Genomic DNA, 15000 nt, shown 5'->3' on the forward strand with positions numbered 1-15000 from the left:
TCACCCAGTTGGTGAGTGAATCTGTTTCCAAAGTTCTGTTTTCCTCAGCACTTGTTTCTCCTCTATTATGGTCATATGCGGCCAGGCCCCCTCCGTTCAACAACTGAAATAAACAAGATGACTTGGCAGGGAGCTGTAAACATACAGACATATGATTCGGCTTGCATGTTTCTGACCTTTGTCTCCCCGTAAGTTAAGCTCGTTTCTCGAGAGCTCTTTCTCTCGGTCTGTGTTTTGTGTATTGTTTTAATGAGGTAAACCAGTGAAATCAAATAGGCGATCAAATTGCATCACGTAAAAGCCAAATGGCCATCTAAAAACCGTGGCCGTTCAAAGATATTTTCTAACACATACAGGGGAGTGTCCTCTGTAAACCGAGAAGAATTGTAAAAACATAAACTTGTGCCCTCACACTTGTCGGTTCCAAATTCATGACAAAGTGGAAAAGCTTTATTGGCGATTCACTTTTTGGTTGTTTACACGTCATAGACTTGGTTTACATTTCCAAGTGAATCTTTGGCCCACTTTACAAATACCCACCCAGCAATATTCACGTTTCCCCTTCTGATCTACCGGTATGTGTATGCCATTTAAGTTGATACTCTGTGACTGTGAATCATTGAACAACAGGGTCCATTTGGTTCCAGCCACACTCCCTCAAAGTTAAAAGGAACACAGGATTTTGTGGAGTGTGTTGTGATCCCAGTGATAAAAAAAAGTCATATGAAGGCTAATGGGGTCCAGGATCTAATGCAAGGGTCTTCAACAGGGGGTCCGGGACCCCTATATGCGGTCCTCAGAGTTACAACAGGGGGTCCTCCAAATCTTTGTGTGATAGAAACTTTTTTTCTCCTTTTTTGTATTAACCATTTGAACCCTAGCGTCCATATTCTGTGAACTTTAGCCAAAAATAGCAGATCTACAAGCTCACAACGCATCGCATTGCGACTTTTTTAATAAAACGTATTCCGGGGTGCCGATCCCAATCTAGTCCGGCTTTTTTAATAAAATGAATTAATTAATCGGAGGCCTCAACGAAGCCCTGGTCTAATTTTGGAACTGCGGCGGCGTTACCCGATTACGGGCCGGTGGAAAGAGAGCGCGGACTCTCTTTCCACCGGCCCGTAATCGGGTAACGCCGCCGCACCGCGCCACCTAATCCAATACATTCTCAGATCTTTAGAGACCTTTTTCTCTGAACTGTGTTCCCAGGGCAGCGACAACGTTTTTTTTGCGGCTAAATAGCCTCAGATCGGGCTTATAAAAAAAAAGAGCCGATAGCTAACTCTTAGCTCTCCTCCTCCGGTCCACGGTCATAACACTGCATGCAGTGAAATCCCAATCCACTTCTGCCAGGGTACCCGGATGATACTATGAAGCCTTATGCAGAAATGTCTGGCACTCTAGCGGCCTCTTGTGGCCTTGGCACGAAGTGAGTTAAGTATTGACGTGGTTAAATCAAGTTTTTAAATATCTGAAAACACAAACTGAGATGAATCCAAAATACTGTCAAACAAAGACACTATATGGAATCTATGAAAAGGTTGTGTGGGTCCCTGCTTCATCTATCTTTCAACTAAGGGGTCCTTGGCCTGAAAACGTCCCCTGATCTAATGCATATCGTCACTGTCAGGCAGAAACCTTGTTTCTCCAATTTTCATTTTTTTTTGTAAAGTAAAGCCCTGCTTCATCATACAAAACTAATGAAAAAAAAAAACAAGGTGATAAAATGATAAATACAAGGTTTGGTCATACAAGGTTTCCACCCAACAACAACAACAATACCAAACTTGGGGGGCCTTGAAATCAAAAGGGTTGTGAATCACTGCTGCCTACAGATTCTGATACACCTGTCTGTCTCCATCACTGGCCCAGACCAGTGATGTGTCTGAGCTTGACATGGCAGTGAGATACTTAATGTGCACTGACTAGCATTGACTGTTATGAACACTTTTGTTTGGCACTGCATTGATAAGTTGTGCTTTAAAGCTATACTGTGTAAGTTGCTCAACTAGTGGTCAGTAGCGGTATAGCAAACCGCGGTCACGTCTGCTTTTTTCGGCCGTTATTCGCCGCGGTATATACCCGTATACCTCTTTTTATTGTGCCTTGCTCTTTTTACTGTACTTTTTTCTTTTCATACTTATCTGTAACTTTGTAAACCTTAAGCTGCTGTGCTGCCTCGGGGCGACTGAATTTCCCCCTTGGGATCAGGGACGTGCTGGGCCCCTGATTCAGCCCGGGAAAAAGAGTTGGAGAGGCCCTCATTGCGCGCTATAGAGAGAGAGAGATCTCTCTATAACGCTGCTGCTACTCAAAGATTTGCCATTTCAGATCATGACAAGTGACAAGCCAGTGGGCCAATTACTTGAGTTATATTTTGTCGTTGTCGGGTGGAAACCTTGTATGTCCAAAACCGTTTGTTTTGGACATACAAGTGTTGTGTTTATTTAAAAAATGATTTAAACTAGTGAAAACAGCCGATCTACAAGCACACAACGCCTCGCGGTGCGAGGCGTTGTGTGCTTGTAGATCTGCTGTTTTCACTACTTTTGTGCGACGGCCTTGTATGATGAAGCAGGGCTTTGCTTTGCGAAAATATTTACAAATTTGAAACTTGGAGATACAAGGTTTCTGCCCGACAGTGACGATTTACTTTGTTGGCCGCCCAGCCCCCAAAATGGACCAACATTTTATTAAACTTTTTTTCCTAATGGGAATGAACCGGACGTTCGGGAGTTGGCCCGCTTTTCCCAATGGCCAGCACGTCCCTGCTTGGGATAATAAAGGTATCTATCTATCTATCTATCTAGACCAGTACCTGTATGCAGGCACAGCCTCCGACTTCCTGGGCAAAGACACGACGTTCACACGCTCCCTGGGCCCTCCTCCTGACCAGCACTACATACGCACTGACATCTCAGAGGACTACTGGATAAATGGTACGTACGGTACACACACACACACATACGTGCGCAACAGCGCACATGCACGGGGGCACGGTGGCGCAGTGGTTAGCGTTTTGCCTCACAGCTAGGAGGTCCTGGGTTCGATTCCCGCCGGGGGACGCTGTGGGTGCTGGGGGCGTGTTTCTCCCTCTGCGTCATCAGCGCCCACACCCTAGGTGGGGTCGGCTATAGGGCCTTTCTGTGTGGAGTTTGCATGTTCTCCCCGTGTCTCCTAGGGTTGATACCCTCACAAAAACATGCAGTAATCATGGTCTCAATAATGCCTCCCCCTGGCCAGCCGGGGCGATTGATGGAGGGGAGAGGAACTGGTTGGAATAACGTGTTCCTTCCACGCACTACGTCCATCCCGGGGAAATCCCCCTTGTCAGGTGAAAAGAAACAACTTGGACTACTCATGCATTGAAGGAAGCATGAGGTCAGTTCGTTGTCTCCCCAGGCACGGCAGAGGGAGAGCAGAGCCCAGGATTACATAGGCAATTGGCACTGGGTGAAAATGGGTTGCAAAGTCGTGGAGAAAAAAAAAAGCGCACATGCACGCACAAACACACCTCTCCACAAAGTGCCCACGAACATACACACACATATATACACACTTCTTGCAAACATGCTGAGTGCTGTCATAAGTCATAAGTTCTTTTCTTGTCCTCTCATCTTTATGTTTCCGCGACCTCTCCGTGTACGTACAAAGGGCTTCTGTGTGCTCCCAGGGTGGGATGTAGTAGTGTGGTTATTGGCATTCCAGTCCAGAGGAAACAGCCCACTTATTCATTTGACTGGAGCTTTTTATATGAATGCCACTGCCGAATTGGGACCACACCTTCTGAAGAATTTACAGTGTGCCACAAGGTTCACCGCCTGAGTCACATAGATACATGTATAGACAAATGGGCACGCACACACGCGCACACACGCGCACACACACACACACACACACACACACACACACACACACACACACACACACACACACACACACACACACACACACACACACACACACACACACACACACACCACGTGTATGCGTCTCCAGTTGAGACAGTTTTACAGTCAGCGATAGGTTGTCGTGGATCAACAGTTGTCACCGGGATTCTAAATCCTGACACATGGCCTCCACATTTCACAAGCTCAGAGCCATGGTGCACACGAGAGGGCTGGAGTAATTATTCCTGACCTTGTGTGCGTGTGTGTGTGTGTGTGTCTGTGTGTGTCTGTCTCTGTGCGTGAGTGTGTGTGCTGTGCACGCGTGTGTGAGGACTGTGTCTTTCCCTGTGAGTCGGTGGAACATCTTAGCAATGCTCCAGCATTAACAAAGAGCCTCTATGAAGTGTGTGAGGAGCCCAGCATTAAGCTGCTCCAGCCCAGGGAATCACCCGGGGCTGGTTGGCCTGACTTCCAGAGGTTGAGCTAATGTTGATGTAACGTCACTCGTAACACTTCAGACTTTTTAGAACAGTTTCCCCGCGCGTCTCAGGACACTGATGTCAGCACACATGCAGATATAGCTTCTCTGTTAGGCAGTTTTTTTTCCAGAACTTATGACGTTGTGTTTTTCGTTAGCATATCGTCGTTGTCGGGTGAAAACCTTGTATGTCCAAAACCGTTCGTTTTGCATTTTTCATTTTAAAAATGATTCAAACTAGTGAAAACAGCCGATCTACGAGCACACAACGCCTCGCACCGCGAGGCGTTGTGTGCTTGTAGATCTGTTGTTTTCACTACTTTTGTGCGACGGCCTTATACGATGAAGCAGGGCTTTACTTTGCGAAAGAACGTACACATTTGAAACTTGGAGATACAAGGTTTCCACCCGACAACGACGATATGTCTTTGTTTAGGTTCAAGGTTACTTTATTTGGTCTCCCTAAGGAGAAATGTGTCTTGGACACAGGGGGACCAGCAGCATACAAAAATACAAAATACAGTGGTTAGCACTTAGAACCGGCAGTGGTGCCACTTGGCTGCCTCAGTAGTGCCTGGTAACGTCACTGGTAACACTTCAATACAATGTACAATACAATACATAGAGAACAACAGTAAGTAAGGTGCTCAGTGACAGATACCTATACAACCCGCATAATAATAAAAACACCATTACCTTCCTTTTGCCCTCTGCAAGGGTTTCATTAAGGAGTGTGATTGACATTGGGACAAATGAATACTTGTACAGTACCTATTGTACTTACATTTATTATGGGTCTCGTATCTCCTGCCTGACGCGACATAATGTTGTTTGATCATCTGTATTTCTGCTTTTGTATCCCACATCCCACATGTATATATCGTCGTTGTCGGGTGAAAACCTTGTATGTCCAAAACCGTTTGTTTTGTATCTATCATTTTTAAAATGATCTAAACTAGTGAAAACAGCCGATCTACAAGCACACAACGGCGTTGTGTGCTTGTACTTCGCGAAAAAACATACAAATTTGAAACTTGGAGATACAAGGTTTTTGCCCGACAGTGACGATACGTTGTTCTGTGTTGCAACTTGCCTAGCACTAAATAGAAAGAAAACTCTCTTTCCCTTTGCTATACTATATCTTGGCTCGGTTCGGACCTCCACGTTTTCAGCTCAAAATGCTGATAAATCAGAGCTGTCGTTGCATGCACATACTGTACATAGACATATACATATAGAGTATGTACAACTCCTAATGGACAGTACTATGTATGGTCCGGCTGTAAAATATTGCGTGGTCCTTTTTAACACTCATCTCCCTCGTGTCTCCTCTCCTCCCTTCTCCTCTCTTCCTCTTCTCCATCTCTTCTTCAGAGGCCAGGTTCATAGCCGCTCACCCCATCGCGGACACGTACAACCCGGACGACGACAAGATATACTTCTTTTTCCGCGAGGTGTCACGGGAGGGTAGCGACAAGAGCATCCTGTCTCGCGTGGCTCGCGTCTGCAAGGTGAGATATTACCGTACTGGCCAGGACGGGGAGGGGAGGGAAAGGGAGGCTGGAGAAGAGGTACAAGAGGGCAGGTGAAGAAGGGAGTGAATAATCGAGGCGCGGACAGGAAAGGGCGAGAGGGGAGGGCGGAGGAGGGCATGCCTCCCACAGGATAGCGTGGATATCGTCGTTGTCGGGAGGAAACCTCGTATCTCCCAAGTTTCAAATGTTTATGTTCTTTCGTGAAGTAAAGCCCTGCTTCATCGTACAAGGCCGCCGCACAAAAGTAGTGAAAACAGCAGATCTGCAAGCACACAACGCCTCGCGGTGCGAGGCGTTGTGTGCTTGTAGATCGTCTGTTTTCACTAGTTTAAATCGTTTTTAAAATGAAAAATGCAAAACAAACGGTTTTGGACGTACAAGGTTTCCACCCGACAACGACGATATGGCGACGTGGCAGTGAGAGGAGTGCGGCTTGAAAGAGAGAGAGAGAGAGAGAGGGGAGGAGAGGTGAGACACCTGCGGGGGGGTGCAGAGAGACAGCAAGGGGGGGGGGGGGGGGGGGGTGACACCTCTGACAGGTTGCGTGGAAGTAGTAACTCCTGGGGCGGTAGATCGGATAGATTTTGGCGTTGTCGGCCAGCCACAGATGTGCCCCCCCCCCCACCCACCACCACCCATCACCCCCCACCACCACCACCACTGCCCGGGGGGGAAGGGGATCTCTTCCTTTGGTAAATTCCTCTTTTGTAGAGTGCTGAAAGAGGACCGGTCCACCCGCTGTCAGGATAGGGCTAAATCACGGACCTAGCCTTCCTTTGTGTTGCGCTGTCGGGGCAGGGCGGCGCGCTCTGCTCCCCGGACACTCATTGAGATGAATGAAACGACAGGGACCCTGCGCCAGCTCCCTGTCATCAATTAAAGTCCCCGCGAAACCCCGGAGGGACCGCATGTTTTCTGTGTTAGCCAGAGGGATAAAAGTCATGTTGAGGACATTGTTTCTCCTCCTCTCTCTGCGGACACTACGGCCTCCTCGTGTGCCGCTGCTTGGCAAACAACAAATTCATAACAAAACACAGTAGTAAATTATGAAATTAAACCAGGGGTCTTCAATGTGTTCAGGCCAAGGACCCCTTAGTTGAGAGAGAGATGAAGCAGGGACCCCCACAACCTCTTCATAGATTCCTTATAGATGAATCGTTTGACAGCACAATTGTCAGTGTATTTTGGATTCATGTCAATTTGTGTTTTCAGATATTTAACCACTTGAACCGCATCAATACTTAATAAACTTGACCTTTCACTCTGTAGTTAGTCTACTCTTTTTCCCCTCTACACCAAACCTCTTTGCCGAAAATAGCCGATCTACAAGCTCACAACGCCTTGCAGCGCGAGGCGTTGTGAGCTTGTAGATCTGCTATTTTTGGCTGACATTAGGGTTCAAGTGATTAAATAAAAAAAAATTGAAAAAAAGTTTCTATCACACAAAGATTTGGAGGCACCCCTGTAGTAACTATGCTACCCCCAAGGGGTCCCGGACCCATGTTAAACACCCTTGAATGAAACAAATAAAAAATATATTACAACAGCATATAAATTGCATTGCAGGGAGTAAAGACATTTACATGAAGGCATCTGTAAATGTAGATCTTCAGAAGTGATAATGGTACTTGACCATGTTAAGAATTTGACTGCAGTGGTCATGGCCTGTGCTATTTGCGGATGGAAGCAGGAGAGACGTATGATAGGAGAGTAGTCTGCAGTGACTGCCATTGTGTACCACATGGTTGTAACCCTAGCAAAGCAGGGCCCTATAAGCATTCAGAGGACTGCTGCTACATTCTCAGATAAAAGCTCGCAGAGCATTTATGACTTGGGAGTAAGCTGTAAGACAGAGGAGGAGGAGGAGGCGATTCCTTAGAATTTCAGTTCTTCCTCTCTCTCCTGTTTCTCTGTCCGACTTTCTTTCTCTTTGTTTTTTTTATGTGCGTTCACGACTTCACGTGCACGTCCATAATTGGATACTTGAGTCTGTGGGGGAGTTTGCCTGCATATAAGTAAAGAATGTGCGTCGGGAAAGTGTGTGCGTCAAGTAGCGGTCGGATTCAGGATTTGCTGGATTGTGATAATAGCCTACTTTCCATCTCTCAAGGTTATCAACATTGAAATACACCCTCATTAAGTGCTTAAGGATTCTGCTGTTCTTCGGGGAAAGTGTGTTTTGGTGGTGCTTTTGGCCTACAGTATAATAGTCTTTCCTGGTTAAATAAGCCCCTGAGCCCAGTTTGATAACATGTGCACTTGAGTATACACTTGTCCATACACAGTGGAAGGCTGTCTCCTGGTAAAAGGTATTCACATGCAAACAAAATCCCTGCATAATTAACAGAGAGCCAGGGTTTTACCTCTAACCCCTCTCCTCTGCTCTAGCCATCTCTGTTATACATTATTTTCTTTATCCTCCTCCTTACCCTGGGTCTCTGGTTCGTGCTCGTTAAATAGCAAAATAATCAGATCCTTACTAGAGGCATGCGGTCCACCTGTTTATTTTCCTAATTAGTCCTGGAAATAGGAGACAGACTGGAACGGGTTGTATTGTCTGCGAGGCTGTGTGTGTGTGCGACCTTCTTTAGACGGATTATACACGGCCTGTGGTTCTGGCGGGCGGCCGGTCTGTGAGCTTGATTGCGGGCCGTCATGTGGCCAGGTCCCATTCAGAACGGGTACACATTATTGTGTATCATTATTTTATGCTTTAACTTTTGAAAAATAGCAGATATACAAGCTCACAGCGCGGCGCGAGCTTGTAGATATGCTATTTTTGAAAAATCGTGAAAATTTGAATTTTGACCCGATTCTATAAGTGCCTTTTGAATCCTTCTAAGGTGTTTTGAAAAACCTATGTTTCTATGTCAGCAGTCTGGTTAGCCATCGTCAAAGAAAATGTCCTTTTCTTAACTGGAGCTCAGTTAGTCTGTTCTTGAGAGACTACTATGTCAGTGGTTCTCAAACGTTTTCATGTGAAGGACCCCCAAAATGATATTTATTTGGCCACGGACCCCCATCTCAAAATATTTAGTTCCAGGGACCCCCCAGTAGCAAAATTTGAGTTACAAACGTTTGCTTTGAAAATACATATATTCAGAGATTTGCACACATTTTCACGACTTTTTTCAAAAATAGCAGATCTACAAGCTTCCACCTGTTTATTTTCCTAATTAGTCCTGGAAATAGGAGACAGACTGGAACGGGTTGTATTGTCTGCGAGGCTGTGTGTGTGTGCGACCTTCTTTAGATCTGCTATTTTTCACTGGTTAAAGCATTCAATAATTCTAGGCCTAAATGGGTTAAGACATCTGCACTCCAGAGAGGCTGTGATTTGAACGTGTTGGTGTTTATTCTCTGGTTTCAGAATGATGTTGGCGGGCTGAGGAGCCTAACCAACAAATGGACCACCTTCCTCAAAGCCCGGCTGGTGTGTTCCATCCCCGGACCCGACGGGGTGGACACACACTTTGATGAACTCCGTGAGTGAAATGCACATGAAATGTTACACAAATGTACTCTCTCTCTGCTCTCACACTCATGTTCTCTCTCATTCTATTATAGCAGGGGTCTTCAACAGGGGGTCCGGGACCGTCCTCAGAGTTACTACAGGGGGGGCCGCCAAATCTTTGTGTGATTGGAACCTTTTTTCTTTCTTTTTTGACATTAACCCTATTCGGAGAACTTTAGCCCAAAAAAGCACATCGCTTGTAGATCGGCTATTTTCGGCAAAGAGGTTTGTTGTAGAGGGAAAAAAAGAGCAGACGAAGTAAAGAGTGAAGGGTCAAGTTTAATAAGTATTGACGGTTTTGATTGAAGATACACATTAACATGAATACAACATGATAGTGCTGTCAAACAAGTCTATGAAACTGAATCTATGAAATGGGGGGGGGGGGGGGGGGGTCCCTGCTTCATCCCTCTGTCAGCTTAGGGGTCCTTGGCTGAAAAACGTTGGAACACCCCTGCTATATATTTTTCTTTCCCCTCTGTCTCTTGTCTGTCATCTCACTCTACTTGGAACATTGATGAACTCACATTTAGAGCAGAATAATTATGGCTTTCTGTACCAGGTCGGAAAATCGTGGAAATCATAAGTAACGTCTAATTCCTGAGAAAGTGCAACATGTGTTGTTACAATATTGCTGTATTGCTGTGTATGAGACAACACATTGACACCTTGCAAGAAGTCAAATGAAAGGTGAAAGTATACAAAACTAAATCGCAGAAGTCTTCCTTGATAAATGGTGGTGCAGCCAACAGTGGGGACAAAATAAATTAAGCAAAGACACTCCATCTTCAGGTGAAAACGTGTATTTGGAAAGAATGCTTTGAGCATGCAGTCAAAAAATAAATAAACTTTATTTGCGCAGCACATTTCATACATTTCATTGGGAATCTCTGGGAAGTGTTTATTATACAGCGCGTATAACAATACACAAAGAATAGTGCACGTCTCCATGCTAATGAAATAATACAGAACATACATACAAAAGGGAGGTGATTAGACAGTAACCATGGCATGGGAACAGTAGGAGTCAAGTGGGTAGGTGTGAACTGTATATAAGCTGAGGTTGCGGTGTTTATGTTTATTAAAGGATCCCCATTAGAGACTTGTGAATGAGCCTCTAGTCTTCCTGGGGGTCCTGAATGAAGCAAATACAATACAAATATACAATTCCAAATACAAATTAAAGTAAAAAATAAAATAATAAAAATGAATGCAGATAAACAAATTAACTAATCAAATCCAACAGTCCAGTCAAATTTAACAAATACACAGATAAAGAACAACCCCATCTTTAACAGAAACTGCTCCTCTGGTGTTGTACCCATGCTAATTTCTAACTGTAGAGCCAAGCTAGATGGCTGGTGTGTGTGTGTGTGTGTGTGTGTGTGTGTGTGTGTGTGTGTGTGTGTGTGTGTGTGTGTGTGTGTGTGTGTGTGTGTGTGTGTGTGTGTGTGTGTGTGTACTTGGGTCCATTTGGTTTCAATTGTACACTCTCTGGGTTAAATTAACACTCAGGATTGTACTGTGCAGGCCAGGAGTTATGTTAACACAGCAAATACATCAGTGCAACATTTGTATAAAAACTGTGCATGTGTCTGTCCATACAATGAGGAGAGTGCTTAAAGGACCAGGTCACCTCTGGGACAACCAGATCTTATTTTATTGTTGTGTGGGACACGATCAACACAATCCTGAATTCTTTTTTGTGTTCAATCTGTGTTTTTAGATATGTTAGTATTTCAGCATGCTACAACTGGTCATATGATGCATTTTGCATTTTTCCTCCTTGAGGGGAATGCAGCTGTTAGAGTGAAATGAAGAGATTAAAGTAAAGATAAGGCACTAAAATAAGGGCAGGGAAGCACCAACAAGGTGAGCAAAACTGAATTATGGAAATTTAAAATATCTATATTCACAAGAAGAAGAGCACAGGAAACAAATGCGAAAGTACAGTCAAATCCTGAAGTGTGTTTGTTTGTTGGTTCTCAAAGTGGGGTCCACGGACCCCCAGGGTGTTCTAGGGGGTCCCCACACTAGTTAATATGACATAAAAATCTGTTTAACCAGTTCAACCCTATAGTATTGTATAATTAGGCTATGCAGAAATATCTCATCTAGAAGCTCACAGTGTATGTACCGGTAGATCTGCTTTTTTTTAAGTAAGAAAAAAAAACAAGAAAATAAAGTCGAAACACAAATCTTATCTTATGAGCGTCCCTGGCACTAAATTTGGCGGCCTTTGACACACAAATGTTTTTGAACCACTAGTATAATTGAACTTTAGCTAGGGGTGGGCGATATGGCGATAAATATCGCTGAGTCTCCACGATATGCCTTTTCAGAGATATCATATACTTGTAAGGATCAATTAAGGACCCCCCAAAAGGAACCCAGAGAGTCCCTGGACCCCGCATTGAGGACCACTGGTCTAAATACTCCTTTTTCTTTTAGTTTATGTTACCTTGTACTGTAGGTGGTTGTAATGTTAAGTAACTTGAAAAATAACCATCAAAACCAACATGAAAAAGAATCGCGATAAGATTGTGTATTGTGATACAGCTTGGGTAAATATTGTGATATTGTATTTTTCCATATCGCCCGCCCCTAACTTTAGCCTTACATTAACAGTCCCGACTTTGCTGTGTATGGTGAAAAGAAAACATTCTCTTTAACATTGTGGTTTCTGTGTGCTGTGCAGAGGACATCTTTCTGCTACCGACCAGAGATGAGAAGAACCCCGTGGTGTACGGAGTCTTCACCACCTCCAGGTGTGTCCACCACTCAACACCTCCGTCCACTGCACCACCTGTCTGTCTGTGGCGTGATTACTTCTCTATAGCCCCTCACGACCCTGTCACTCTTCACCCTGCTATCTGAATACCGCAGGAAATACTGTTAAAGTCATCCTTGGAATGAAGAGAGAGAAGAAAAAAAAGAAAGAAAAGTGACTGGCATATACATTCCCCAAGCCAGTGGTTCTGTGGACGTGAGAGAGAGAGAGAGAGAGAGAGAGAGAGAGAGAGAGAGAGAGAGACATTTGACCGAGACCCAAACTAGTGAAAACAGCAGATCTACAAGCTCACAACGCAGCATAGATCGGCTATTTTCACTACTTGTTAAACATTTCTTTTCTAATTTATGAAAACATTTTTCTTTTTATTTATTAATGAAATAACTTTTTTTTATTAATTCATGGAAATCTTGGCTTTTTAGGGAATGACATTTTAGGGAATTTTGTGCAACATTGTTTTTTTGTGCAACATTGTTTTCTCACTCACAAACCACCATAACGTTTAGGGTATATAGGGTATCTGCACATTTCTATTGTTTCTTCTATTTAAGGACCTTTTAATACTTCTAAAATGACAAATTAAACATTGGCCAAATTGTCAAATATTAGAGTTGATGTAGATCGGCTATTTTCACAATAGAACCGAGTTATACAAAATGTACTGCCTGGTTAAAATATGATTATTTTGTAGGTCGCAGCCTGAAAAGGTTGAGAACCAGTGCCCTAAGCTGCGGTTTCTTCCTCTCTCCCAGCTCCATCTTCCGTGGCTCGGCGGTGTGTGTGTACAGCATGGCGGACATCAGGGCAGCGTTTAACGGCCCCTACGCTCACAAAGAGGGACCCGACCACCGCTGGGTGGAGTACGAGGGGAGGATCCCCTACCCGCGGCCTGGGACGGTGTGTTGACCACCACACACACAGACACACACAGGGACGTGCTGGCCATTGGGAAAAGCGGGACAACTGTGCCGAACGGCCGGTTAATTCTCGGGCCGGTCCAGGCCGGGCCATTAGGAAAAAATGTAACTGTTTGCACAAAAGTAAAAATTAAACTGTTAGCACAAAAGTAGTGAAAACAGCAGATCTACAAGCACACAACGCCTCGCACCGCGAGGCGTTGTGTGCTTGTAGATCGGCTGTTTTCACTAGTTTAAATCATTTTTTAAATGATAAATACAAAATAAACGGTTTTGGATATACAAGGTTTCCACCCGACAACAACGAAATATAGGCCTAATTCATGTATTTGGCCCACTGGCTTGTCACTTGTCATGATCTGAAATGGCAAATCTTTGAGTAGCAGCAGCAGTGCTATAGAGAGAGATCTCTCTCTACAGCGTGCAATGAGGGCCTCTACAACTCTTTTTCCCGGGCTGAATCAGGGGCCCAGCACGTCCCTGGACACACAGACAGACAGACAGATGGATGGACAAGCAGGTTGAGAGTGTGGAGGGATTCAGATCAATCAATCAATAATCAATGAGGAAATGAGGAGTGGTGGTCAAGTTTATGTAACATGATATCATGGTCAGAAATACATTAACACTCATGTCAGTGGTAAGGTACCTAGTTCTGCCAAGAAGAATGGTCAGACATTATAGTTACAGTATACTGTGTGGCTTCAAGGCCTCAGGGACAAGATGTACCATAACAAGATAGGCTTTACAAAACAATAGCTACTGAGGCCCGGTGAAGACCTCTCGACTCCTAACTATCAAGTATCAGTATCATTATGTTTCATAAAGAACTAGATATTAAATATAATCACTAATAACGTCACACATAATCAATCATGATAATATAATATCTTCTACAATAGACTGACAGAGAGGAAGACTGACAACTCAGGCCCACGAGCACACACACTCATACACGCTCATACACACGCGCACGCACGCACGCACGCACGCACGCACGCACGCACGCGCGCACACACACACACACACACACACACACACACACACACACACACACACACACACACACAGCACATATAGGCAGTCAGTCAGACACTGTAGTAGTTTATTTATTATCAGCTAAGCATGATGTCATTTTATCTCAAGTAGCATGAATATAATGTTCAGCTTCAGTGCTGATTAACAATAATAAACGCTCTCTATTTTAAGTAGATGTCTAAGTGGTTGCAAGTGTGAAGCATTAATTCTGTGTAACACGCTACGGGTCATGATCTGTGTGTGTGTGTGTGTGTGTGTGTGTGTGTGTGTGTGTGTGTGTGTGTGTGTGTGTGTGTGTGTGTTATTATTCACACAGTACGTCCAATCACGCAGGTTCATAATGTATTTGACCACCCAGGTTTTGATAGGTTAACTAGCTTGTCCTGTAGTGCTAATCAGGATTCCATTCTGCATCTGTTTGGAAGGTTAATTATCAGTGCCAAGGTGGTGCGAGTATTTCACCCCCAAAATGTATTTTTTTCTATTGATTACTCACGCCATGGAGACTTGAGTTCAATTAAAAAAAAGAAATGTTTTTTGTCGCATTCCTAAGGCAAAAATGTGATTATAGTAAATGTACACTCATTGATTCCAAAGGACCCAAATGCATTTGGGTCCCCATCCGGAATCAATGGGGGTACATTTATTGTCTTAGGAATGCGACAAAAAACAAAATAATATTGTTGAAATCAAGTCTCCATGACATGAGTAATCAATAGAAAGAAAGTCATTTTGGGGGTGAACTACTCCTTTAAGCACTTTCAACCTGGTGTCCTTGCCTAGCATTATAGGCGAAAATTCTATTGTAGGTGAAAATAGCAGATCTACCAGCTC

The 15000-nt window shown here is 44.2% G+C and overlaps 1 protein-coding gene across 1 annotated transcript in view; it reads left to right on the plus strand.

Moving 5' to 3' along the window:
* The window catches only part of sema3d (sema domain, immunoglobulin domain (Ig), short basic domain, secreted, (semaphorin) 3D), a gene marked incomplete at its 3' end in the record, with an annotated part of 76582 nt that overhangs the window by 30751 nt on the left and 30831 nt on the right, over positions 1-15000 (plus strand). The window contains exons 7-11 of the mRNA XM_080736881.1: positions 2814-2942; positions 5746-5882; positions 9277-9391; positions 12119-12188; positions 12964-13108. Of these exons, the coding sequence (XP_080593007.1) occupies positions 2814-2942; positions 5746-5882; positions 9277-9391; positions 12119-12188; positions 12964-13108 (596 nt within the window). The remainder of the gene's footprint in view (positions 1-2813; positions 2943-5745; positions 5883-9276; positions 9392-12118; positions 12189-12963; positions 13109-15000) is intronic.

This window comes from Nannobrachium achirus (genome assembly GCF_963921795.1).
Source record: "Nannobrachium achirus genome assembly, chromosome: 11".
NCBI classification, from domain to species: Eukaryota; Metazoa; Chordata; class Actinopteri; order Myctophiformes; family Myctophidae; genus Nannobrachium; species Nannobrachium achirus.